The sequence below is a fragment of the Falco punctatus genome (genome assembly GCF_963210335.1).
Source record: "Falco punctatus genome assembly, chromosome: 6".
Lineage (NCBI taxonomy): Eukaryota > Metazoa > Chordata > Aves > Falconiformes > Falconidae > Falco > Falco punctatus.
The window spans coordinates 90,411,738-90,437,785 of NC_137585.1; the positions used below are offsets into that span (position 1 = coordinate 90,411,738).

Below are 26,048 nucleotides of genomic sequence, written 5' to 3' on the forward strand. Positions count from 1 at the left end.
CAGGGCTAATAAATGTCCTGGGGGACTGTCACCTTCACCAGGTCAGTGTGGAGGTCTCCAGCCGTCTGCAGCAGCACAGACATTTGTGCATCTCAGCTCCGAATGAACCTCTGGAGCACCTGTAGGTGCATGTATGGTCTTGCTCTTTGCAGGAGAGCAGCAGTACGTCAAAGCACACCGTAGCTCCTGCAGGCAAGGAAGGGTCAGGGCAGAGTCTGTAAAGTGGCCAGTAAATTAGCCATCAGGTTTTTCTTATTTCAGTTTGCTGCAGGTTGCATCCCATTCTTGTAACAGAATCATCTACTCCAGTCAGAGGCAGCTGATCTGAACTAAAAAAACCCTCTTGCTGAAGGCAAAATGCATATTCTTTCTTCATTACTCACACCAGACTGGTGAGAAACAATGAAGGTGGGGGAGGCAGCGAAAACGGGATCGGGAAAAGAGTTAAAAGACCTGGGGCTGAGCTGAAGCCTTGTCTGCATTCAGTTTTTCTCTCATGATCTTACGTGCTCAGAGGTATGGTTAGCTGGATTCAGGAGAAGGATTAGCCAAGGAATGAACTGGAGTGGCACTTCTCGAAAGCTAGCAGCGTTGGGTTGTAAAGTTGTGGTTCGGCCCCATTGGTAAGGAGGCAAGGACAGGACCAAGCAGGGCGGAAGCTGCATCCTGTGAGGATCTTCGAGGAACAATAGCATCTTTCATACTTCATGGCTATAAAATGCATGAATCAACTCACCTGAGGCAGGAGAAGTCTGGAGCAGCTGACATCAGCCACGGGAGCCGAGTCGTTCATTCTTTCAGGGTTAGCACATTTCCCGACCGACCCAGTCCGCACTCCAGAGGTGTCTCCCTTTCTCTCTGCCTAGACAAGCTGGGGACAGATGGTTCATACATTTCTTTCCCACCCTGTGGGAGCCCAGTGAGAAGCCAAGATGGATGCTCTCATTGCTGGACATGGCACTGGCCAAGAGGCGTTGTGTTGCACCCTTTGGTAGCATCCTCGCCTGGGTGCACAAGGTACCCTGCACTGCACAGGGTGTCAAGGGCAGTCCTACCCTGTGTGGCGTGGGGACAGCCCTGCTCCCCCTCCCAACGGACAGCTAGGGATCAGCCTGCAGGGCTTGGCTTTTGGAACGGTCCATGTTGAAGTCCCATGGTCACGTCTGAGAGGCTGCCTTTTTTGCCCCCAGAGTTTGTGTGGGTGGAATTTTGGTGCAAAAGGCCCCAGGGTGACCCAGCTGGGATCTAACCTATCCGCGAGAAAACATCCTTGGTACAAAATTCCCTGCCTCCCTGTGCTGCGTGAGTCGGGGGTTGGGACACCAACAAAAGCCAGAGAGAAGCCAAGTTAAACACATGTAATCTTTGCTGTTTGCCACGGCACTCAGCCGGGTGTCAAAGACTCATATTAATAGGATTATTCTCTTGTCAGATGGAAGCTGGAGATAGTTGTCCCAGATGTGCACGCCTGGTTTGAAGGCCTGATTATCTTGTTGGTGTCAGTTCTTGGCCTCTTATCAAAGGGACTTTTGCGCTCATCAGCTTCCAGCTCTTCACTTGCAGCTCTGCGAGGAGGAGGAGTACACTTAAACAATTTCCAGCTAGTAAGCCGACGTTTGTAATTTTTTTCCTGCAGGGCAGTAGTGTCAAGAAGAACAGGCTTCCAAGCTTGTCAGGTAGAGGCTTCTCATGGTTGAGGACGATGGATGAGGGCAGAGCTGCCGTGCCGCAGCGGGAGGGTTACAGTGTGCCGTATTGCTGAGCATGAGGCACCTGTTGGAGCCTTTTGAGTAGCTGAGATTTGGTTAAAGGCAAAAGATCATGTCTTCACTCTGCTGACTGTGGGGTGTATCTGCTCAAGAAACAGCAAAATATTGCGGTGCATCATTTTAAAAGACCCTTCACTGGTAAAATGCAGCTTAAAATCTGAAAGTGTTACTAGGTGGCTTGAGAGGTGACCTTAGAGAGGATTCAGTAGTCGCGTAAATATTCACTTTTTAAAAAATCATCGATTTTTTCACTTTTATCAATATATCAAGTAGATTAACTAGGAAGTCTGGTGTTTCTGGATTCATCTATGTGAACCACTTAGTATCTTTTTGTAATGAAGGTATCAAGAAGAGAAACCAACTGTTTCATACTTCTGAAATCCTCAAACATCATTTGGTGCCTGTCACGGTGTCACCAGGCTAAATATAGGCGTACATCCTTGGGAAACCAGCCAGAATATAACAAATACAGGAGCTTCAGTCTCTGTCATTGACTGGAAGGGAAAGCTTGTCCTTTCCCAAGGCACACTGATGAGGTGGTGTTTAATTGAGCTGAACAAACTGGTACTCGGGGGGTGGGGGTGGGGGGGAGGTGGTGCCGCATGGCGTGGGGGAAGCTGCTGGAGGAAGAGCAGCACTGGCCTGTGGGTGCCTGGGTTGGCTGTGAAACCTGCAGTCAGCAAGGAGTCCCAGTTTGAATCGTTGAATGTGCGTTCTCCAGATAACTTCATGAAGTGCCGAGAGCCAAGCCCGCACACGGCACCACAACCAGCAGCAAGAGAGAAATTAAATTAGAGGAGGTGACAATTAAATTAAATGGATGTAGTACTCCCAGTTAGGTTGGCACATGCAGCAATTGCGAACTCAAGGTATTGTGGCCATCTCTTGAGTCCAGGTGGGCTGGAAATCACTTCTGTGATCCAAACAAAAATGCTAAAGATACACGGCTTTTATCATGTATCATTAAAATCGGTAACGTAAGAAAAGTGCAACCAGTGAAGTTTGTGTGGGGTTAAATTAGCTTGTGTCATGTTTGAATCATGCAGATCGTAGCATCACTAGAATTACAGAGTTTTCTTGTTGCATTTGGCAAATCACGTTTAAATATGCTGGCTGCTGTGTTCATGGCTAGCACTAAACTACCACATTGTTGCATCACCAGCTAGTTTTTGCTTTAATTTGTAAGAACTCTCAAGCCTCTTTTCTTGTAAATAGATTCTACTATTTCTGTACCACAGAACTGTTCTAGTAGAAGGTATTGTTGTTACCTTGTGTGAAAGCATATAGTGCGTTAAAATGTCCTACCTCTTTACATGGTGTGAAAAGCCAAGCAAGTTTATATCGTGCTGTGATCTCTTCCTGATGCCCAGCTTCAGTTTCTTCTTACAGCTGCTTTGGGTTTTGTCCCACTTACTCACTCCCATAATGTTTCGCCTCCTCATTCTTCTGCATTATCTTGTGCTTTTTTGTTACCATCCACCTCTATTTTTATTCTCCCCCTCCACTGCAGGTCCAAGAATCGATGTTTTCTGTTTAGTGATGTTGCCTAGGTCACAAATGGCAACATTTATTAACATTTTTACCGTAGCTTGCTTCTTTCCCATACTTCTCTACATTGTGTGTGTCTACATTAATGTAGCTGTGACTGATAACGTACGTTTCACTCTTTTAATTAGTATTTTGACTTTGAGGGTTTCTTTAAGCCATAAAAAGCGCAAACCAGAGTTGGATTTGCAGTCACATATTCAGCCATTCCCCCCGGGCCTGCAGAAACCCCAGATTACACAGACTCGGGAGGTACAGCTGTGTTGGGAAGATGTTTACATACTGCGGGCTGTCAGCAGCAGAGGCAAACACCAGCCCTCAGCGTACAATGTGTGGCTTAGCTTCTGGTAGCGTGTGTTGCGGTGTACAGTTGAGGAGTGGGAATGTGTATTTAAGAAGTAAGAAAAATAATTGATTTATCTTTTCTTTTATGCTATATCCTGCAGCCACCGATGAGACCTGTAAGCCAAGTACCTCCCCTGTTTTTTTGTACTTATCTTGAAGCTCTTCTGAACTGTCAGCTGTGAACACAGGGAGGTTAGCACCCTCTTTGCTTAAGACCATTTAATCTTAGTACTAACCTTTCATCACAGAAAGCACCCGTGAGCCCGGCCAATGCAGGTCTGTTTCTGCAGCACTCCTGCACCCTTCGGCTGCTGTGCAGTGTCTCTGCAGTGGGTACCGGAGCAGTCTTGGAGAGGGCAGCCCCTTGGCTTTTCTGGCACGATCCTATTAAACATTGACTTGCTTGCTGCTTATCTCACTAGTTTTCACCTGAAAATACCAACTCAGAAAATTCCGCTGTACTCCTGAGGTGATCTTCCCTCTGTATGCTTATTATATGAATCCCACCCTAGCTCCCAGAAGGCAACATCACATCCCATTTTCTTTGTTACAGTCCACAGGTCTGGCTTTTCACCATGAAGCTACCAGTCACAGTCACTTACTTCATCTGTCTCCTTGCTTTGTCTCACGTTTGCTTCTTGGCTGTGAGTTTGGGGAGTTTTGCATACGTGTGTCCTTTTTCATGCGTTGGTCTCTGTGGGAGCTGCAGCTCAGTCAATCTGAGCAGACCCTAAGCCCACACAGTAAATTCTCCACAAACCTAGGACCACAGATCCTTTTCTGCAGAGATGCCCCTGCTCTGTTACTGTTATCTTCTTGTGTGTTAGCAGCCTGCTGAGACCCAGAGCAAGACGTACAAACACAGAAGAGACATCCATCCCTTGATGCTGAGGAAAGAGATGGTAAAAATTTGTCAGGCTCACCCAGGGTGAGGGGTGGTGGCAGGGCGAGGCAGCAGTCAGCCATGTACATTTACATCCACATTTGCAGTTGGGATCCTTCCTTATCCACATTAGCCATCAGTGACTGAAGCCACTTGCACCTGCTGTCACCTGCCATCACAGGCAGGTAGCTTCCCGTAGGTGCCTCAGAAGACAGATGTTTTCCGTGAGAGTAGGAGGGAGGGCTTTGTGGCCACTCTGGGAGGTGGAGGAAGGGGCAGACTCATGAGAGGAGGGGAGACACAGGGGAAGTCCGATACTGGGAGATGGAACCCTGCCACGCTGGCAGAGCAGAGGGTAAGTGGCAACACATCATGAGTAGAGGCAGTAGGGTGGCCACAATGGTGTGGAAATCTCAATGCGCTTTGTGTACAGCGAAACATCAGCTCTCCCACACGGTTCCCCAGCTCATGAGGATCATATGAGCCACTACACTACTGCTTCGAGGACTAAATTTGCCTTTGTTAGTGTGCCAGTTCTCCTTTCTTTTCCATCTCCTTTGAGCTGTTGTAGGGAGGACTTCTTACAGTTCCCACTTGGCTTTGCAAGCTCTGCAGGTCTCTCTGCATCTGCCCTGACAGAAGCATCTGCTCCAGACAAGGGCTGACAGGACCTGAGCCCACGCTGATAGCCCTGAACAAAAAATAGTATGTAGTTACCCTTGAAAGGTTAATTTTCATATTTGCCTTTGTGGTTTTGCCCTGCTTGTGCTTCTCTGCTCCGCTTCTTTCCTGACTGTTGTCAGTCAGCATTTGAAGTAGTTTACTCCCGTATTAGTAGATGTTTTGTGATGGTTGGGGACCCAAAACTGGGTCCTGTTCACCTCCCCAAACGTGCATCTGCCTCCTTGCCCTCCTTTGCGAATCTAGCAGCTGAGTAGAGAGGGATTAGCCTCTCTAGACAGGGCTTTTAGAAACAGACTTTAATTAAAGGTACGGGATGGAGCTCAGTGATCACCTCTGATTACTGGTGCAAATGCTTTAAGAAGAGAAATTAGAGCAATGGCGTATTAAGAGGTGGGTTCTCAGGTCTTAGTATCTCAAGCAGTTCAGTCTTTTTAAAGTGATTTGGCCAGATTCTGCCTTCTGGTACCAGTGTGCAAAGCTAAAGTAACGCCAGCACACCAAAGATGTTGCAGAGCAGAGTGGTTGGGGTGCTGCTTTGGGTAGAGACTGTTTTGAGTTCAGTGCTGCTGAGTGCATTACTCTCTGCTCAGAGATGAGAGAGGGAAGCGCCACATTTATTTTATAGTGATAAGTGGTAATAGAGAGCTTTTTTATGTTTTGACCTCGTTGTCATGTTATTTCTTACTGCATTGCTCAGCTTCTGCTCGTAACTTGGGATTACTCCTTGGTATTTTCTACGATGGTGTAATTATTCAAATCCCACCACTTGCACAGCATGCAGCAAGTGAGGTCAGTACTTTTAAAGTAATTACAGGTTAAAACAGTTGTGAAAGAGAGGTGCAAGGCGCACTCAGAGACCTAAGGACCTCCTCTGTATTTCTGCGGTCTCAAAAGCATCCTGTACTTCTCAGACAACTCAGTCAGTAAAACGCCGCAGGCGCTAAATGGTGCTGTATGTTAACAAATTGCAATATCCTATCCATTGGCCTTAAGTAGTACTTGGATATGAGTCGTGGACCTGTACAAAAAAAACCCAAAGTTATGAGTGTGGGTGTAAGGAAAAAAAGGTGTATTAGGTAGGTAATATTAAAGTGTCTCCTCTTTTTGGATGCCGACTTAACTTTAACCACCTGTTACAGCATTTTCTGAAGCCTTGGGTTACTGATGTAGAAAGGACATGCGGGACATGTCTTGAGCCAGCTGAGAAAGCGAGTTGAGAGAAGTCATTTTACAGAGCTTGAGCTGTTTTGAAGAGCATGGGAGCCTGGTATTACAGCACAGTTTCCTGTTCACAAGAGCCTCTGTCAAAGAGAAATGTGAAGGGATTTAGCCATTAAACACAGAGCCGGCAGCAGTCCTGGAGTGAGAACATGGAGTTGGATTTCCCTAAGAGGAGACTGGAGTGTCTTCTTTGCCAAACAGGTCTCTGAAAAAGAGGCCAAAACAAATCGGTAATTTTTTCAGGGCTAGAATATTTTATTTTGAGCTCGGATGTTCTTTGAAATGTTACTGCTTTTTAACTTATAATTATACATCCATCCTTTACATCCATCCATCCATCTTGAAATGTAACGTTACTGCTTTTCTTTACTTCTAGTTATACATCCATCCTTAATTAGAAGGGTGTTTCTTTTAGTGAAACTGAAGTAGAAGATACGTTTGGCAACTGGAGAAGCACTTTTAAATTTTACTGTAATGAAATTAGAGTCAGGTAGAGGTTATGAAAGCTCAAGTCTGGCTAAGCACACCCCACCCTGCAGGCTTCATGTCTGTGAACAGTTCCCCCCTGCTGAAGTGCACCGTCAGAGTTTGCTTCTGCTTCGCTGCTCAGCGTAGCTCAGCCACGTGAACGGTCCTGCTGCACCTCGGCCTCCTGGTAGCTAGAAATGCAGCAGTTTGTTCTAGCTGGGAAGGCAGAAAGGAAGAAAAAAAAAAAAAAAAAAAAGAGTAAAAGCCAGTTTCTCTGGGGCGGTTCTCTGCTCTTCTGGGCATGTTGGAGGAAGAGCCACGTCCACCTCTCCTTAGCAGCCGTGGGAGTGAGCTGGAACAGGGACAGCCTGCACTGGAGGTCAAGAGCAGGGACTCTATACGGTCATCCTTACCAGTACAGGATTCTGAGTTATGTATAGACATCAAAAAAAGTATGTATATGGGGTGGTAGAAATGACCTAAGTCATTCCCAGTGAACATCTTACTGGAATTCATATGGTTCTGTTAATTTATATTAGATTCAGTGACATGATATTGGAAGATTTCTGGTAGAGATGTTTTTTCTCTACTTGACACTTTCTGCAGACATTGCAGTCAGCTGTCCTGATACGTCCATGCGCGTCTTGCTCTGTGTTTATTTCACGTGCATGATGTCCGTGTAACGAATTGTGGAGCCGGGTTCGGTGACAGCCAGGTATCACCGCTGGCCGCCGTGCTGCCCCAGCCTTCCTGCCTGTGCTGCCTCTGCCCTGGAGCATGCCAAAGCCCTCTCCCTTCCTGGCACATGTTCATGGGAATTTTGCTGTCCTTTCCACTAATACTGGCCCATGCTGAGCCACTGCTGCCTGTGCTGCTCAGGGACCCCAGCAGCCCTATAAACCTGTCCTGATCCGGATTGCAGCTGCTTTGCCTTTCTCCCAGTTGCCAGCTGTCACGTCCAGGGAGGAATACTTCTTTCCATGCAACTACTGAACCTTTGCTTCCCTTCCGCAAGAGTCCACCTGTGAGACATTCAAGGAAATTAATGCTTCAACCAGCCAGCGCTGTGAGGTCCTGCAGCTGTGGACCACCGTGGGCAGGATTTGACTATCTCGGGAACCTACCTCAGAAATCAGTGGGCTTCTTGCAGGCTGGGAGGCAGAGTGGGGTTGCTGGTATGCCCTGTGGAGAGAAGGAACAATCTCCTCATGCAGGATGTTTGCAGGAGTTATTAACCCAGTGGAGTAACTGGGTGCCCTCTCAGCCTTTATTCATGAAGATGCTCAGCACTAGCCAAGTACAGAAATATCAGCCTAAATCTAAACAGAGCTAAAGAGGTTTTTGAAAACTGAGGAAAATTGAGAAAATACCTAAAATACACTTTTCTTCCAAGAGCCATATCGCTGGATTGAGGCCGTAACATAAGCCTAATTTTATCAGGAGAGAAAGAGAGAACAAGTGGCTGCACTCAAGGGAACGGTCCAGAGAACTGACGTCCTGTCCATACAGATGGCCTCAGAGCTCAGGTGGTAAGAAAGTGTGCTCGGGACACTAAAATAGCAAATCCTTTCTACTAATTAAACTTCAGCAATTACCTGAGCTCTTGGGAAATGACTCCACCGTATGAAGCATCCTGCAGGAATTCGCATAAGCTCTTTGCAAAGAAAATCCTGATTTACAGACAACTGCTTTTCACAGTGTGTAGTACAAAATTTTAAAAAGGATTTTTAAATCAATTTAGTATTTATACTCGCTCAGCGACAATATTGATCCCATATAGCAGGCATACAAGTGGCTGACATGGGAGTTTGGTATGTTTTACGGAAAGGTGACAGGAACTCTACTAATGCTTGGTGAAACCTCGCCCTTCTGACTCCGGTTTCTTGGGAAGCTGCACTGTCTTGGAGTCCTACCAAACTGCAGTCTGGGCACGCGGGCTGAATGCTTCATCTCCAACAGTCCTGTAATACTCGGGCTCTGCTGATATCAGTGGGATTATATGGCTAAGGATTCCTAGAATGAGGATTTTCATGTTTTCCCTGAATGATTTACATGTTAAGGCTCAACATGAATGGTGACAGTTTTTGAGGATGTTTTGCATAGGCTTAGTGGTTTGTATTTTTCCATAAAATGTAACTAAAACAATGAAATATAATGCCTTTAAAGATAATAGCAATCTACTCAATCTACTGCTACTATAATGAAGGGGAGATATATATTCATTAGTCTTTGTAGAAAATACAAACAGCCTTGAGAAAACTTGGTGTACAATGAAACTTTTTTCTGTGTGTGATTTATTCCAAGGGAATCAAAAAGTGCTTCTGCTATGGCAGCATTAAGGTCATCATATGTCCAGCTTTCACTGGATGTGTCCTCTTTACACCTGGAAATTTTGCTTCAGTTGAAAGAGAGGGCTTTGCTACTGGATGTTAGGATGTTCAGTGATCTGATACAAGCAGTAGTTTCAATGAGACACCTGGAAATGCGGACAGATTTTCACTACACTGGTAGAACTTTGTGCTGCACATGATGCAGGTGGCACAAGGAGTCATCCTGCTCTGCTCAGTGGTGGGCACATACCTGCTGGGTGTTGGCACTCTCCTGTAGTGAGCCTCTGCTTGCTGTTGGATACCCTGAGCTCACCAAATACCACTTCTCTGCATTGTCCACAGCCTTGGCAGAGTAGGAAGGAAGAGCCATCACCCAGAAGAGAAAGACACAGTCACCTTACCCTTGGCCAGAAGCATGCGACTGCTGGGCAGAGTCTAGCCTGGCACGCTCCTGGTGATACCCAGCTGATGCTGTGGTAAGGTCAAGGATGTATTGAGAGCATGGAGTTTCCCCTCAGTTGTCCAGTATAGCTAATTCCTTTAAAGAGAAGCTTTCGCTTATGGAAATTGTTGGATAGGCTTGTATTAGTCCTAGAATGCAAAATATCTGTTTTACTCAAGATCTGTGTCTTACAAAGTGTCTAGTAGAAAATCTTATCTGATTCTAAAGAAGTGAATCACGTAGTTATGACTCCATTTCTACAGCTCAGCTGAATAGAAATCATTAGATAGGCATTTCAGATTACAGTATCATTTCTGAAGATCAGTGTAGTTTTTGCATTCCACCAGTGGCTCCGAGTCACTGGTGTTACCCACTTTAACCTGTCATAACTTGACCTGCCCTTTCTCTGCATCAGCTTACCAAGGTGACGTACAGCGATAGGAGCCAAGCTCTTGCGTTCTCCCGATTTTGTCTGTGGGGCTGCTTTTCTCTTTGGGAGAGTTTTGGAGAGAAAAATACCCACTGCATGTTCAGGACTGCAGAAACAGGAAACAAGTGCTTTGTCCTTTTTGATTCTTGTCCAGCCTACTAGTTTTAATGGCAGGGATCCAAGAATAATCTTCTCAATTGACCATGCGGCCAAAAACATGATGATCTCATTGCCAGTGGCCAGCAACACGTAGATGGTTAGCTAATCAAAGGGGTTTTTTTGTTTTTTTTCATTGAGTTTTTAAAAGATTGTGTGGGTTGTCTATCGACAGAAAGTCTGGACAAAGTACATAGCATTTTTTCTATAAATATTGCCACTGCCTGGTGAGCCTTTCCCAAAACTACAAAAGTTTGGTAAGGGTGGTTTTTCCTGTTTATCTTTCTGTTCTTATTTCCTTATTTTAATCACATGATGCAAGCAAATATTCTTTTATTTCAGTTTCTTATTTGCTTAAGTTTATTTATTCAGATTTCTTATTTGCTTCTTATTCTGCCTAACTCAGCAGACCTCGGTTAACAGAAAAGATGAGCACAACCGGTCAGTTGAAGGTCTAGTAAGAAAAAAGAAAACCTATTCCCTTTGAAACAAAAAGTGGGGGGAAACATGATATTTTGTTGAAGAAAATATTTTCATTTGGGGGATTTCTAATGGAGTCAAGCTCATTGAAAATCTAAATTCTTCAGACTGGGAGATGGGTGTATTTTGTGTCAGATCCAGCAGATGGACCGTAATGCTCCCCATCACTTCTCCCAGTTTTGATCTACTACTTACTAAAATCTTTTAAACATTAATTGAACTTGAGAGAGAAAGAGAGAAAAGAGGGAGTTATAAAGGCTCTGAAACATTTCCTTTAGGACATGCCTGTTACAGGTGGGACATCCATGCCCAAGTCATTGCTTCCATCAAGAAATCTGATCTGAACTGAAGCATCTTGTGAGCATTACCCTGCTTGTGTGAGTGCCTTGTGATCGAGCAGGTTTGAATCTCCTGGGGCAGAAAGGAGTAGCTGAACCAACCCTTCCTATGCCTCGTGCATGTGGAAGCTGACACGTAGCCGTTACTGTTTTTCCTTCCCTGGATGGATAACCCTCTGGTTTTGTCTTGTATTAATTTGAAAATGGTCTCATTATGACTGAATCTACAGAAAACCGGACAAAAAAAAAAGAAAAAAGTATGCCTAAGAACTCTTTCTGTTTCCCAAGCTGTGTTGCAGCAGGACATGAGCACAGTCACAACCTGTTGAGCTACTGAAGCTGCATTTTTCTGGTGTTTTTCCTGTTTCAGGCAGCTGGGCAAATTTCTGTGTTGCGCAGTATATTAATAACTCTTTCAGCTGATACATAACTCTTTTGAAAGCTTGTCTGTAAACAGAAATGACATCAGAAAAATGTGACCGTCGTCTTTTTTCATTGTTCCCTCCTTTGTTTTCTAGTCAAGATAGCAGACCTGAACTCCGTCCAGCAGGCAGTGTCCCCGTGGTTTCACTGTGGGTCACAGCAAGGAGCAGAGTGTATCTCCAGGCAAAAGGAACATGGGAATATGGAGACAGAAAAATAAACCTGATGGCTTTTGTTTTATTGATACTGTTTTGAAAGGATCCCTTTGAGGTTACTAATAGGCAGTAAAGGTGCAAACACTGAGGCAGAGAAGCTATTTGCTTATCACTGCTCCCAGTTTTGAAGCTCCCAGGCCCACACCCCAACTCTTCCCACCCTTTTTGCCATCCCCAAAGTAGCTTTCATCCACTCCTGCTTTAATACTGCAAAGAGAGATTTGAGCAGAGCCCTGGCTTGCCTGGGGAAGTTCTTGCTTTAATCAGACCAAGGGAGCAAAAATGTTTGCAGGGCATGTGTAGCTATGAGGAGAAGAGAGGCTTTATGACAACCCATCAGTTGCTCCCCTGGCAGTGCAGCAGGGCACCCCAAGCAGGGGCTTTCTCTTTTGATGTGGGGTTAGTGACATAAAAGCATGTCTTCAGGTAAACACGCTGCTGGTATCTTACTCAGTACAAAATACATCATTTACCTGAAGACCATGGCCTGAATGGAGATTAATGCTGGAGCATCCCACGACTGCAGTTTAGTTTGTCCAATACTTTCACGGATATTTAAGAAACCTGTTTTGACTTCTGTATACAGCTGATTACAACTGAGAAGGTAGAGATGCCCGTGAATAGCCCTTTGGCTGTGAGTGAGTAGGTGACTGTGCTCCCCAGGCCTGGGCTTCATGCACCCCAATGCTCCCTAGCACCTCTCCCTGCCCAGCAGTGCCCCGTCCAAGCCACTGTGGCCACCACTGCGGTGCACTGCGAGATGTGGCTGCAGGCAGTGTGAGCCTGCTGGGAAACTGTCTTTTAGCTATGGCCATCTAGCTGTGCATTTAATTAGAATTGAAATGTAAATGATATTAAAACCCCCTCTCTTTAAAGTTTAGAGAGGCTTAAAAATTATCGCAGTATTTAAGCAATCGTTTTGATTATATATGAAACAAGACCAAGCTTTGATGGGGGTTGGCAGAGCCCCCAGCAAGTCAGTCTGTGAATCTATCTGGTGCAGCGATCTGGAGTAGGGTTTTTCATCTGAACAGGTCTGATGAGTGCTGTAAACGCACTGTTTCGTTGGACATTCGCATGAAATGGAAACCCGCCTCGTCAGGTGGAGTTGAAAAGCTGCCTGGCAGCTCATGTGCCCATGGAGCAGCAGCGGGGTGGGCTCCTGGGCTGTGCACCCCCTCCAAGGGCTTGCGTGGCCAGGAGCGGAGCAAGGAGCGCGGCTGGTGATGGCAGGCAGCGATGCTGCTGCAGGTTCAGCCCTGCTGCCGAGCGTGGCTGGGCAGAGGAGCCTTGCCCATCTTTGCTAACAAGGAAAACCAGCTGACATACAGGGAGATGTGCAGAGCCCAGGAAAGAAAATCACTTTGCATTTTAGCTAGCAGGAAATTCTTGTTGGTAAAACAGCCTGGAAGTATCTGGTTGTTAGCATGCTCACAGTATCTTCCCACATATCTTACTTCCCCTCTAAGTATTCCTCATCCTTTCCACTCGTGCTTTCTGCTCAGGACAGGGACTTGTCTCCTTGACCGCCTTGTCGCTGCTGCATGCCTGCCAGCTTCCCCTGCCTGCATCTTGTCCCCCACAGCAGTTATAATCCACGTTCACCAGGTACCTGAAGAGCAAGAGGTGATGCTGCGGGAGGGTGTTCAGGGAAGTTCGGTGTATTTTCCAGCTCGCTGCAGTCAGAATTCAGGAGCGCTTACTCCTGCCAGCAGATCCAACTTGCCATACTTCCCACCCTCTGGAAATATTCCTCCAGACTAGTGTTATCAAGCCAATTAACATTACAAAATTCTCAGCTTGCAGGTACTGGTTTCAGAAAAGCTAATGGCAATCTTGTACAACGTTGAGCAATCCAGTTGGCATCAATTTGTTCTTACTCCCCTCTTCAAGCAGCAAATCGAAATATATTGGTTTTTTTTCTTTTCACTGTTATGTACAAAGTAAATAACCCTGAACAGCACAGGCTATATTAAAGATAGTGATGCCAAAATTAGTGTGGGTTTTTTTCCCTCTTATACATGTTGGGAATTCACTATTGCTTTATGCACAGTTCCTCCTTTCACAGCTTGTATTTTTTTAAACTGTCTGATTTAGCTGGTGCTGCTGTGGCTGCTGCAGAAGGGGACTGTGGAGTGAGAGGTGCTGTGAGTTGCAAGCCCCAAGTCCCACTGCCCACCTTCCCCAGGTGTCCCAGATATCCATCTCTGTCAGGATGAAGAGATGACTCATCTTGCAAAAAGAAGTTCGTGAAAGTTTGACTTGAAGGGTTTTTAAGAGTGTCTGCAGCCTGTGAGCGTTAGAGGTGGTTTTCCCTGGAAGTGTCTTCCTTTGCTTGCATCATTTTTCAAGTGTGGATGTGACTGACACTGCCTGGGGCAGTGCAGTAGCAGGGCACAAGCTGGCATAGCACAACCCAGGTACATACCCCGCGTCCTGGGCGGGCTGGGGCAGACTCCTTGGGTCCTCTGAGCTGCCACAGTGGCAGCAGGACGGTGCTGGAGGCAGCGTGGTTAATGCTGATCACTGGTGCAGTCATTCTGTGGGAGTGTGGACCATTGCCTGTCTTCTGGCAATCTTCCAGCTTTGGACTAGTTAATCCCAGATCCCTTTTTTTTTTTTTTTTTTTTGCCCCTGAAGACATGCTTTACCCAGGACACCTCCCCTTGGTTTTAGCTCAGTCAGGGCTGAGCCCCCATTGCCGGTGTGCTTTGCATACGCCACACGGCTCAGCCGCCTGCTGGTTTACCTCACCCTGTGATCTAACACCCCCCCCCATAACACCAGGTGACATGTCTTCCTCTTCCCCCTTCCTGTGATTCTTCTGAACCCTTTTCTCTTCAGAGGATGCCAGGGAACACTGGCCAGTGTTTTCAAAACCGAGCATCTGCAGAAGGGGAGCTGCAGCTGCTTACCCTTCCTGGAAGTTCAGAGATGTCTAGGTATGGATTCAGACACCTGATTTTAGGAAAACCCGTACAACCTTTACCACTCATGCTGTGCGGTCCACGTTGCATATTTCTACAGTCTGCATGCTTGCCCTGCTCATCCCTTGGCTTTTTGCTTTCTGCTCTTGCTGTCTTAACTTTCAGCCCTGAGCCTTTTCCTGAGCAGACTGTTGCTTTTGTTTGGGGCTGCCGGGTCGGGAGTGAAGCTCCGTGTGAGTGCACTGGCAAGGACCCAGGGAATTCGTCTCTAGGCCCAGTTTTGGCTGGCAGTGAAGCCCACTGAAGTCAATGGGAATCTTCCTGTTGACATAATGGGCTTTGGAGCAGACCTGGGCTTCAACGTTCCTCAGAGGAGTGCTTCTTTGAACCTTTGGCACTGAATAATAGCCAATTATTTTTATATATCCTTTCCAAAGTGCACAACTTGTGTTGGCAGTCAGTGCGCCTATATGTGTGGAGCTGAGACTGGCAGCCTGAAACAAAGGGAAAGTTGCAATAACATAAGCATCACGTGGCCGAGGGTAATGATTTCTATGTTGTTTCATCCGACTTGATGTAACGAAGGAATTGCTCACAAGGGGCATTTCTGATCCCAAGGAAAGGGAGGCTTTGACAGAATCCGTTAGTGCCTGTCTAACAAACGATACAATGTTACACACAATGCCTTTATGTTTTCCTGAAGGGAAATGATAGAGTGTATTTCTCAGGGATGTTACTTTTCTGTTATTGCACCATTTAATACCACTTTTCTCTAGCAAAAGAGACATTGGTAGTTTCATCTGTTCCTACCACAGAACAGGGACTGCATAGGGATGCACAGGGGACACTTGCTACTGTCCATCGCTCTGGACTTTCTGAGAGCTAAGGCAAATACCAGCCCTCACATCCTTTGCCAAGGTGCCCTGAAAGCACGCTCGAACTGGGGTCATTGCACAGTTTCTGTCCTGAAACACTCCTGCAGTGAGGCTACTCGCTAAGTAGCACCTACGGTAGGGTCTCTATAAATTCACAATTACACCTATTTTAATTTTCCTTTCTGGTAATGTTTTCTGCTTTTGGCAAAGCATCTTACGTAGGTTCCCACCTGCCATTTTTCTGCACAGATTACTTTTTGTTTGTTTGTTTGTTTTTTTTGGGGGGGGGTAATTTTCTCTGCACAATAAGTTCCTGAGCTTCTCCATAATGTAGAAAATATTTTAGGGAGTTTGTCTTATGAGTGCTCGTAGACTTATTTCTAATCATAGAAGTGATGCTTTGTAGTGCTTACAGCAGTGGTTTGGAAGGGGTGATATTGATACACTGATATTTTATGCATTTTAGATCTGTATCCATGGTGGTGGAAGCCCAATGCAAGGAAAGGGACTCAGTCCTGTGAGACTTGCAGACTTTCTGAGGCAAACTGAAGCTTAGCGCAGGACTATGCATCTCACTTTTATGGACATCTGCTGATTTTTTACTGCTGTTTGCTCAGCAGGAATTGTGGTTTGGGTTCCCACTCTGCTCAGGCAGCCAAGTATTGCCTGCGGTCTCTGTTTCTGTGAGCTGGTGCTACTTACGTGCTACTGCTGCCCAAGCAGTGGGGAGGATGCTAAAAGTACGGCCTCCTCATCAGTAATTCAAGGCTTAGTACTGGACTAAGTGTGTATTAATTCTCATATGTAAAGACATGGCTGGAAGCAATGGGGGATGGAGGTCTGAGCATTCCAAGGCACGTTACCAAGCAATGGCTGCTACTCATGGGCATGCCTGCTACTTATGATCTGGGAAGAGCAAGAGGTTATTTGAACATACAGAGTGTCCGTATTCTGTGTTTTGCTAGCCAAGGAGTTCGCATGACTGTCGTAAACTGTGATACTTGTTATTTCCAGATGCGTTATAAGGCAGCATTAGAATAGCTTTGGGTTGGGATATTTATGAAAGAAAGCTCTGATGCTAAAGTATTTATATAAAATATGCAGCTTTCATAATTAGCCTAAGACTTTTGTATGTAATAAGCCAAAAAAGTGTTAATTATTTTATTTCTGCCAACCTTAAAAACAAACAAAAGAACCTTTCTGGCCAGGTGCTGCCATTGCCAAATACGCATTTCATTTAAACTTTGCTGTGTTTACTTTTCTAGATAATAAAATTCTTTCCTTTATGGACTGCCAGAAGATGGAAAGCTGAGATTACAGTCTCATATTTGATTAGGTTTGTCATAAAGGTAATCATGAAACAATGACTAAATAATCAATTTTTTCTTATTAATGTATTTTAGAGAGGTTCAAGCTTTTGTCAGCCTTCCTGTCTTCTCTTTTCTTTGTAAAGGGTCAGGGTATATGGTTGCTATTAAATCTTTTCGTTAGTTTGATTGAGGATGAAGATGAGTAGTTCTGTTTTTAAGGACCCTGTTTAGCAATGACAATGGTACAAAAGACAACAGTCTGGTTTGCTTTCCACCTTCTAGAGATATCTTTTGTAGAAAGTATACATAAAACAATGTTGCTAGGATATAAAAACATTGTGCAGGGACTGCATTTGCAACAAACACCTTCTCCTGTGCAGCCACCTGGCTGTCCAGAATCCTCTTTGTCCATTCACTGACGTGTGAGATGCTGAGAGTCCTTATTTTAATTTTTCACCTTGTTTTTTTATAAATAGGGCTGCAACAGCTTTTAAAAGATTCATTAGGGATAATTATGTTCCCTTCATTACCCCAGTATCTCAGCATTTCATCATCTGCACCCACTGCTTCACAGTGTACATCTAAGTGCCATTATCCCCATTTTACAGAAGAGAAACTCAAGGACAGCGTGGCAGAAGCCATTGGTACAAGGGTTTTAGGAGCCAAGTCCACAAAAGGATGAGTCAAATCCTGTCTTTGTCCTTGGTCTGTCCTGAGTTTCCCTTTTCTCAGGCTATCCGAGTGGCAGTGGCTTGAGCTGCTACAATCCAGGCTGTCTGCTCAAGCGACTCTTAGCAAATTGCCTATGCGTCCCATCTGCCAGCATGGCCTGCGTGTGTTTAGAGCCCCTTCAGAAAGACTCGGGCATCCAGACGGTTTGCTGAAGCCAAGCAGATGATGGCTGTGAGAACCAGTGACAGCTAAGCCTTGCATATGTGCATGTATTCATCTGTGTGAAGATCTCCTCCAAAGAGTAAAGTGCAGCCAGAGTTTCTCCTGTGCAGCATCACTCGAAGGGTGTTTCACACCCCTGACTGAAGCCATCTTGTGTCTGCCAAAACACGATGGGACTTTTTATAGCCCTATTATAAGACCTTTGAAAAATCAGATCGTTAAGAGCCTTTTTAGCAAAATTAACAGACTGGTGGTGTGTGTATATCGGATAGCTGCATATGGTAAGCATGTCAGACAGTGAAAGGCCATAAAGTATTATCAGTCTATAAAATAATACTTCCTAATATTATTTTTCTGACATTTCTGGCAGTAAACATTTGAAACTTTCATGGAGTATTACACTTGTGAATCTCAAAACATATACACTATTGTGTATTTAGTATTAATTCAATTCCCATTAAAGAGGAGGACAGAATTTCCACCTTCTTTATTGCACTTGTTCCAGCCCTCAAAGTGAATGTTGTCTGTTGAAAGTAGAATAGATACTAATTCGGTCCCATAAAACCAGAGATTGTTTCCACTTTCCATGAATTTCTGAATGAATAGCTGATCAGATCCCATGATGCTACTCTAGACTTGCTGGTGATATGAAAGAGGCGCTTGTCCAGCTGTATAGCTGTGCCGCTCTTTTGTCGCCTATAGTACACATGCTCAGCTCCTTTTTACTCTCTTTTTATTTTAGCGCTCTGCAACAGGGCTGCATAAAGCTGAATTGGCTTTTAAAACACGACTTTATTTTGCAGCTATATGTCTGTGTCCGGTTTTCTTTTGTGCTGCCTGCGGAACAAGGAGGCTGTGTGGTATCTGACACCGGGCTTTTTCCAGTGATTTATTAACTGTGTCAGAATAGCTGTTGTGAATGCTGGGAAGCTCTTGCATATTGTGACAGTTGATATTGATTATGACAGTTTGTAGACTCCAGTGCGTTGTCAGACAGTGGATCGCATTTTGTCTTCTTACTATACATACCATGGGCTATAGATCATAGTGTTTTCTTAAGAAAAGGACTCATTGTCAGGCTTTCTCGCTGGTATGAGAGAACTTCTGTAGTGTATTGTGCAACAAATAGCAAAATAGTTCAGGCACCCTATGGGACAGGCAGGCAAATGTCAATTGCTTTAGGGGGAAAAAAAAAAAAAAAAGTGAATAGTTTGTTCTGCTTCTGGCCTTTCAGGGGAATGAGCTGTGCAGTTGACAGAAGTGGGTAAACTAGTCCGAGGAAGTCATTTATGAAAATACGGTGCATCCTGTATTGTCTGATGGCCAGAAATCCGCAGGCCGTGGAGGAGGTTGCAGTGAGGATTTTGGCTACCAGTCGTTGTTAAAGGTTGCCTTGGGTCTTGATGGAGGCTGGAAATGCACATTTCTAGAATGAGTCTGAGGAAGAGGAGATAAAGATTTCTGCAAACTTGGGAGAAAGTGAAAGCTGGCATGTGAGCTTCTGTGAGAGGCACATCAAACAGATCACCTCAAATAACGACCTCTTCTGACTGTTTGGTTTTAGCTAGGCAGTAGGAAAATAACACACGGGAGAAAAGATTTTTCTGTTTGCCTAAAAGCTGCTTCAGTGTGGAAAAAAGTCAACAGCTGAGCTTTTACAGGCAACCTGATCAGGAGGAGGGAGTCAAGAGCCATTCGGTTAATTACGCTGCCATAATTTACTGTATTGCTACTATATTATTGGGGGAAAAATCTTCCAACAATACATTTCTTTTTAAAACAAAACAGTACTTGTGGTGTAGTGGTGACAGTGAAAAGGGCAGGAGCCATTCTGATTTTTCTCTTCTTGAAAGATCTTTTTTAAGAGACCATAATGGGTCATAAACTTACACTCTGAGATAATAAACCTTAGGAAAATGACCATTAGCAATTGGTGCTCTCAGAATTTTGATCTCACACTGGGTTTAGATTGATTCGAATGTAGTTTCTGCCACAATTTTACATTGAAGTGATTCAAAATCCATTTCCACACATACCTTATATGGTTTAACTGATATAAATGTAATAGCAGGTTACTTGTGAAATTATTATTTCTGGGATCCTTTGAGCCAAGACTATGTCACTGAGCTGGGACCTAGTGGAACTGGCCACTCAAACCAGTTCTTCCCTCTCATGACATGAACTCACCCCCATTTCTGGTTGTTTTTTACACTATGAGATCTAAGAAGGAACGTTTCCTATCAGAAGCCGATTTTGATCTCTCCTGGGATTTCTAGATGCTGCTCTAATACTAACCATATTTTCTGTAATGCGATCTGTATTTTAATGAGTCCTTAATGTTAGCAAGGAGACAGAATTAAACTAAGTGGTTTGGTTTCAGTGATGATGCAACATCCCATTCCATGCTCCCATTGAATTTGGCTTAATTATAGTACTCACTGTCATAATTATATTTCGTAATGATAGAATGCTCTAGAATTTGTACATTCACAGCGCTACTGTAAGCCTCAGGGTGTACTGAGATTTTACAGTGGTATCTCTCAATCCAGTGTCAGGAATTACTGCTATACATTTATGGGTTTTATTGCAGAACATCCCCAGCAATATCAGAAACGCTTTGTAGTAAGGATAGTATGGAAGAGATTTTAAATGTCTGCTTTTCACTGCAGGTGTATTTTATATGATTTTTTTTTTTCTAATTTTTGTAAAGCATTTTGAAGAAGTTGTGTTCAAATGTGAAGACTTGTTTCCTTAGGTGACTTAGTATCTAAAGCTCTGGTCACACTTCTCTGTGCATAAATCCGGTTCCTTAAGCCTAAGACCACATCTGGAGAAGATAATTTTGGTGTTGTGCTGTGAAAAGCGACAGCTTCCCAGCACTGGTTGTAGACTAGCAGTGACTTGTATAAAGATCCATTCAGTGGCTATCGTGAGAGGCCCCTTGCCCTTGGTTTGCCTTTGGCCATCCTGGGACTCTCAGGTTGCCTGTTTCCTCACTAGCCCTTGCCAGTTGTTTGCCAGGGATGTTCTCCAGGTGTTCTGGACTCTTTGAGATGTCTCTGGTCCTTTGAGTTGCAATCCTTAAGGTATTTTCATTTTCCTGAGTAAAGGCATTGGTAGTCGCTGGAGAAGGTTGGATATATTTCCCTCTCCCATCCCAGTGCCCTAAAATGCCTCACAGGTCCGTTTTATTTCCAGGAGACTGCAGGAGCCTCCTTGTCCATAGGCAGAAGCCTGCTCTCTGACATCACTGTTATCTTTCTTCCCTTCAGATGGTGTCCACAGTGTCACGGCAGTCTGCACCCTGCGTGTCACCATCATCACGGATGACATGCTCACCAACAGCATCACGGTGCGGCTGGAGAACATGTCCCAGGAGAGGTTCCTTTCTCCCCTACTGTCCCTGTTTGTGGAGGGGGTGGCAACAGTGCTCTCCACTGCCAAGGATGGCATCTTTGTTTTCAACATCCAGAATGACACAGACGTCAGCTCCAATATCCTGAATGTGACCTTCTCAGCTTTGCTCCCTGGTGGTATTCGAAACAAGTTCTTCCCCTCTGAGGACCTGCAGGAGCAGATCTACCTCAACAGGACCCTGCTGACCATGATTTCCACACAGAGGGTGCTGCCCTTTGATGACAATATCTGTTTGCGTGAGCCCTGCGAGAACTACATGAAGTGCGTCTCCGTCCTGAAGTTTGACAGCTCGGCACCGTTCATCAGCTCCAACACCGTCCTGTTCCGCCCCATCCACCCCATCAACGGGTTGCGGTGCCGATGCCCCCCAGGCTTCACGGGCGACTACTGTGAGACAGAGATTGACCTCTGCTACTCCAACCCCTGTGGGAGCAATGGGCTATGTCGAAGCCGAGAAGGGGGCTACACTTGTGAATGCTACGAGGACTTCACTGGTATGTGTTTATCTTATCTTTGACCCATGATTTATATGTTAGACCATCAGCCAGGCCAGCTCTGTGTCAAGCTGAAATTGCTGACATTCTTAGTCAAAGGGAGAAAAACTCCTGGCGCTGCCTTCTAGCCAGGAGAAGGCTTGTGAGTGTCACACATCACTTAGGGTAAGTCCCATATCTCTGTGCGTGCCTGGTGGTAGGAACCATGCCTTGCTCCAGGTCATGCAGGGGGCCCAACAGCTGCTGAAGTGTTTTCCAGTGTGTGAATTTCTGTGCAGGATGCTTTATGCAAGTGTATTTCTTCTGTCGGGAAGGTAAAAAGTGGGACACAACCCCTGGTTCCTGCTTTTGCGTGTTAAAGCCTTCCTGGTCCCTTAGGAGTCCCCTCATGCCCAGGGCATAAGTGGGGGTGCCCAGCCTCTGTAGGACATCATGAACCCTTGGTCGTCAGCAAGTGCTGAGCATGCAGATGGTTCACGGTCCCAGGAAACTGCACATTTATGGGAAAAATACACACTTATGGGAAATACTACAAGTCAGCTCCGGTTTGTAAATGTCCAGATAGACTCCAGAAGGGAGCTGCTTCCAGGCCTGTCTCCTGCAGCCTGCTGAGGAACGTACTTTGCCTCATCGTGGACATGACAGCTAATAAAGATCAAAGTTCTGCTTCTCAAATACTCCAGAGAAGTTACGAAAGAATATTAGCTGAATGCTTTCTGGTGCGTCAGTAAAGTCAGTGGGATTATTTACGTGTTTGAAATTGCACACGCATTTAAGCATTCTGCACTGACTTGCTGCTGGCTGTAATTTACGCTGACGGCTCAGCAACGTCTGCTGTGACCCCTGCAAATGAGGGGTGAAACAGAGGGGGCTCTTCCCTATGCTGCCTCTCACTACTGAAGTTATAAAAAATTCAAAACATAAATCATTTAAGTCTCCATGTAAAAAAAAACAACTAGATGATGTGTATGCCTACTGAGCTGGATCCAGCCCTCTAGGTGGAAGGGTTTTCCTTCACTTTCTCTTTCTTTTGGCCCAGGGCTGTAATTAAAGGTGTGATGGTGGAACGAGCCAGGAGTCAGGGAGCAGGGACATGGCAGCAGCAGGTGAACTGGGCTTTTCCCAGCAGAGGGGACAGGAGATGCTCCCCAAGATCAGAGTGGGGCTTAGGGAAGCAGGACCTTTCTAAGGAGATGCAAACTCTTTGCCTGACTGGTGAAGCCCTGAATAGAGCTGTGAGATCATGGGGATATTTGGTCTTTGTTAAGGAGCAATTTTCCTGCCAGGCTTCTCATGAACGACTTCCACAGTGAAGTCCATTATGAAGTCCATTATCCATTACACACGGCTAATGCAAAATACGTGCAGCACTGGGTATCACAAAATAGGTTTTATGACCAGTTAACTTCATTTAACGTTTTATGTACTGTTACACTGTAAATAGGAATGTCTAGAAGTAACAAGTTTCATTAAACAAAGATACGCATGTAAATAGAGTTAATTCATCCATGTCTCAGGTTTTTGAATGACATGCAGTCCTTCATCACATTTTGAGGGGGTTTTGCTAGAAATCTTCGGGGGAAAAAAGGCTAAATAAACTTTAAAAATTAAAGAGCATAATCTTATATTAATAATTGATAAACATATTTAATAATTAACGCTGTAGTCAGAAGAGACATGGTACATATTTTGAGGAGAGGCACCATATTATTCATACACAAAGAAGGATTTGATCTGTAACTGTATTTGCAGTTCATAATTTGAGTTAAAAATTAACTGTCCTGCTGCCAGGATATTAAAATAATCAGAAGTTAAGGAGTCAGTGCTGCTTATAGTCTTGCCATCTTTAGGTTTCAGAGTTAACTACACTTCAGTGAAATACTTTATTCTTCAGGACAGTTCAGGTCATGATCGCAGTCAGGTTGGCCAGGGGAAAACACACTCAGCCATGATCAAGAGGGCTCTGGAATTATCCTCTAAATTGATACAAATATTGAATATTTCTGTTTTATTGCTGAATGAATGCAGTAGGAATTTAGTATCTTCTCTGTGGCTGGTTGATGCTACATTAGTGCCTTTAGACTTCGTGTTACATGACAGTGTTTTTTCCATCAGACCTGAGACACCCACATACAGTGGTCATTAGTTGGTTGATTTTCATCCCCTTTACAGAACAAGGTAGAAAATGTTATCAACAAGCAATCTATTATCAGAAATATTTTATGAAGATGCATTATTGAATCTTGTTCCAATCTCCTTTAAGAAATGTTATGTTACCTATGATTTTTGTCCTTTCTTCAAATACATTCATATCTATTTGCATGTTCAGTTTATATCTATTAATCATAATACTGTGTTTTCCACTTGTATATATATATTTATTGTTTACAAGTATCCAGATTTTATATCCATTTAATATTTAGACAGCACAGATTGGTTTCAGTGGTAGCAGTGTGTATTGGCTCACAGCATGCAGCGATCGTAAAGCAGAATGAGCAGAGAATTGCTAAGGCTGAAAGTCAGGAGGTTCTGGTATTAGTGAAATGTTACCACAGTATTAACTCAGTGTAGCAACATACCACTATGAATACTTACGAATATTTGAATTAATTGTAAAAGATGAAATATGAATGATAATAGTCAATGAAATGCAGCCTGCTCTGGGAGCTCTCATGTTTCCATTTCCCAATTAAGAGCCTACGTAGAAAAATAATTACAAGAAAATACTAAGATCTGTCATCTCTCTGGGGAGATATGCTGCAACTTGATGAGAAATCACTACACAATCATAACCCTGTACCGAATCTATGCAACTGGTCACCTGTTAAAAATACAGTGTTTATTTCCTGTAGAAGGTAATTACGTCCTATCTTAAATGGATGGAATTTCCTCCTGTTTTTCCACCCTGCTTTGAAGCCCTCCATTTGTTTGGATGTAATTGTTAGTCATTTATACATGATGAAAGTTTCTCTGTCTTCAGGAGTCTTCTGTTACGGGCACAAAGGTAAATTGAGCTTCTATAAGATATTTCTGAAACCTGATTACTGGCTAGTTTGGGGTGATTTGGAATTAGCTTCTCTTCCTGCGGAGTAAGGAGGTGAGTGAATGACGTAAGGAGGTGAGTGAAGGAGGACATATATTTTTAATCATGTTTTTTCAGAATAGTGACCCCTTTAACTTTTCTTTATGTACAAATTAGTGTAGAGAAGTGAACAACGTACACGCTAACAATCGTGTCATTGACAGCAGGGAGCTGTGTGCCTGGCTAAAGGGTTAAAGGGTGGAGTTTAAGTTAAACAAACAAATTTAATGAACACTAGGAAAGGCCGTGTAATTTTTCCAGCTTTAATTTCATGGATCTTGGAGTGCTTCAGTAGTAGCTGAGATGAACTATGGGTGAAGGCTTGGACAGAGGTGGAATTGTCTGTACTTCCCAGGGGCAAACACCATGTTCGGAGGCATGGTGGCCACAGGGGTTCCCAAATGAGCTGCACTTCCAGCCCCATCCTGGTGCCTCCTATAGAGCATACCATTGCAGCCATGAGTCGCCACCTTTAAGGGTGTGAATTCCTACAATTTCTGCCCTGCCAGGGGTAGGTGCCTCCTGCCACCGCTGGGTCCTCCTGCAGCTCTCTACACAATTTTATGCCTGCTGTCCTTCTGCCTAGGAGCTGCCGTGACCATTCTCTTCTACGGTCGTGCTCCCAAGAAGTACAGTTTAATTGGCACAGAACAAAAGCGCTCCGATGAGGAAAAAAAAAAAAAAAAAAAGCAACCCACCCCTGTAATGTTCCCACAGTTCTCCTTAGCATATGGCGTTCTCTCTGCCTCCTTTGCTATGTAACCCCTGGCAAGGAGCAATTTCTAGAGAAAAAGATCGTCGGAGAATTTCCCATATCCTCTGCATCTCTGCTTGGATTTCACTTCAGAAAGGGGAGAAATCTTAAGTGGTTGTAAATCTTCTAGTAATCAAATACAGCAATTAGAGATCTTTTACATGTTATACTTTTTTTCCTCCTAATTTATTTTTGTGATACTGTATTGCCATGAGGAATCATGACATCTAATGTGGCCACTGTGAATTCTGATTTTGTGTCATGAGAAGGTAATTATAGCTCTTTCACAATGTCATGCCAGAAGTTCCTATTCATATTGTTTAGTAAGTTCTCAGCATTTGGCTTTTGCAAACGTAAAGCAGTAAAAGTAAACATGAAGATTTGTTTCTGTGTTATCTTTACTTATATCCATTCTTCAGATAGTGATTTCTCAGCTCAGTCTGATACCAGAGTTTCATTTTTCAGGCCAGAGAGGTTTATTTGGGAGAATTTCAGCTTTCAAGTAGCCAAATCTGGCAGCCAGGGTAGCCATAATGACTGTTTTATCTTGGGCGAGAGGGTCTGAA

General features: G+C 44.4%; 1 protein-coding gene across 5 annotated transcripts in view; it reads left to right on the forward strand.

The window, feature by feature from the left end:
- The window catches only part of CELSR1 (cadherin EGF LAG seven-pass G-type receptor 1), a 295,961-nt gene that overhangs the window by 161,603 nt on the left and 108,310 nt on the right, over positions 1-26,048 (forward strand). For all 5 annotated transcript variants that reach the window (XM_080394090.1, XM_080394092.1, XM_080394094.1 and 2 more), the window contains one exon: positions 21,008-21,646. In XM_080394090.1, the coding sequence (XP_080250216.1) occupies positions 21,008-21,646 (639 nt within the window). The remainder of the gene's footprint in view (positions 1-21,007; positions 21,647-26,048) is intronic.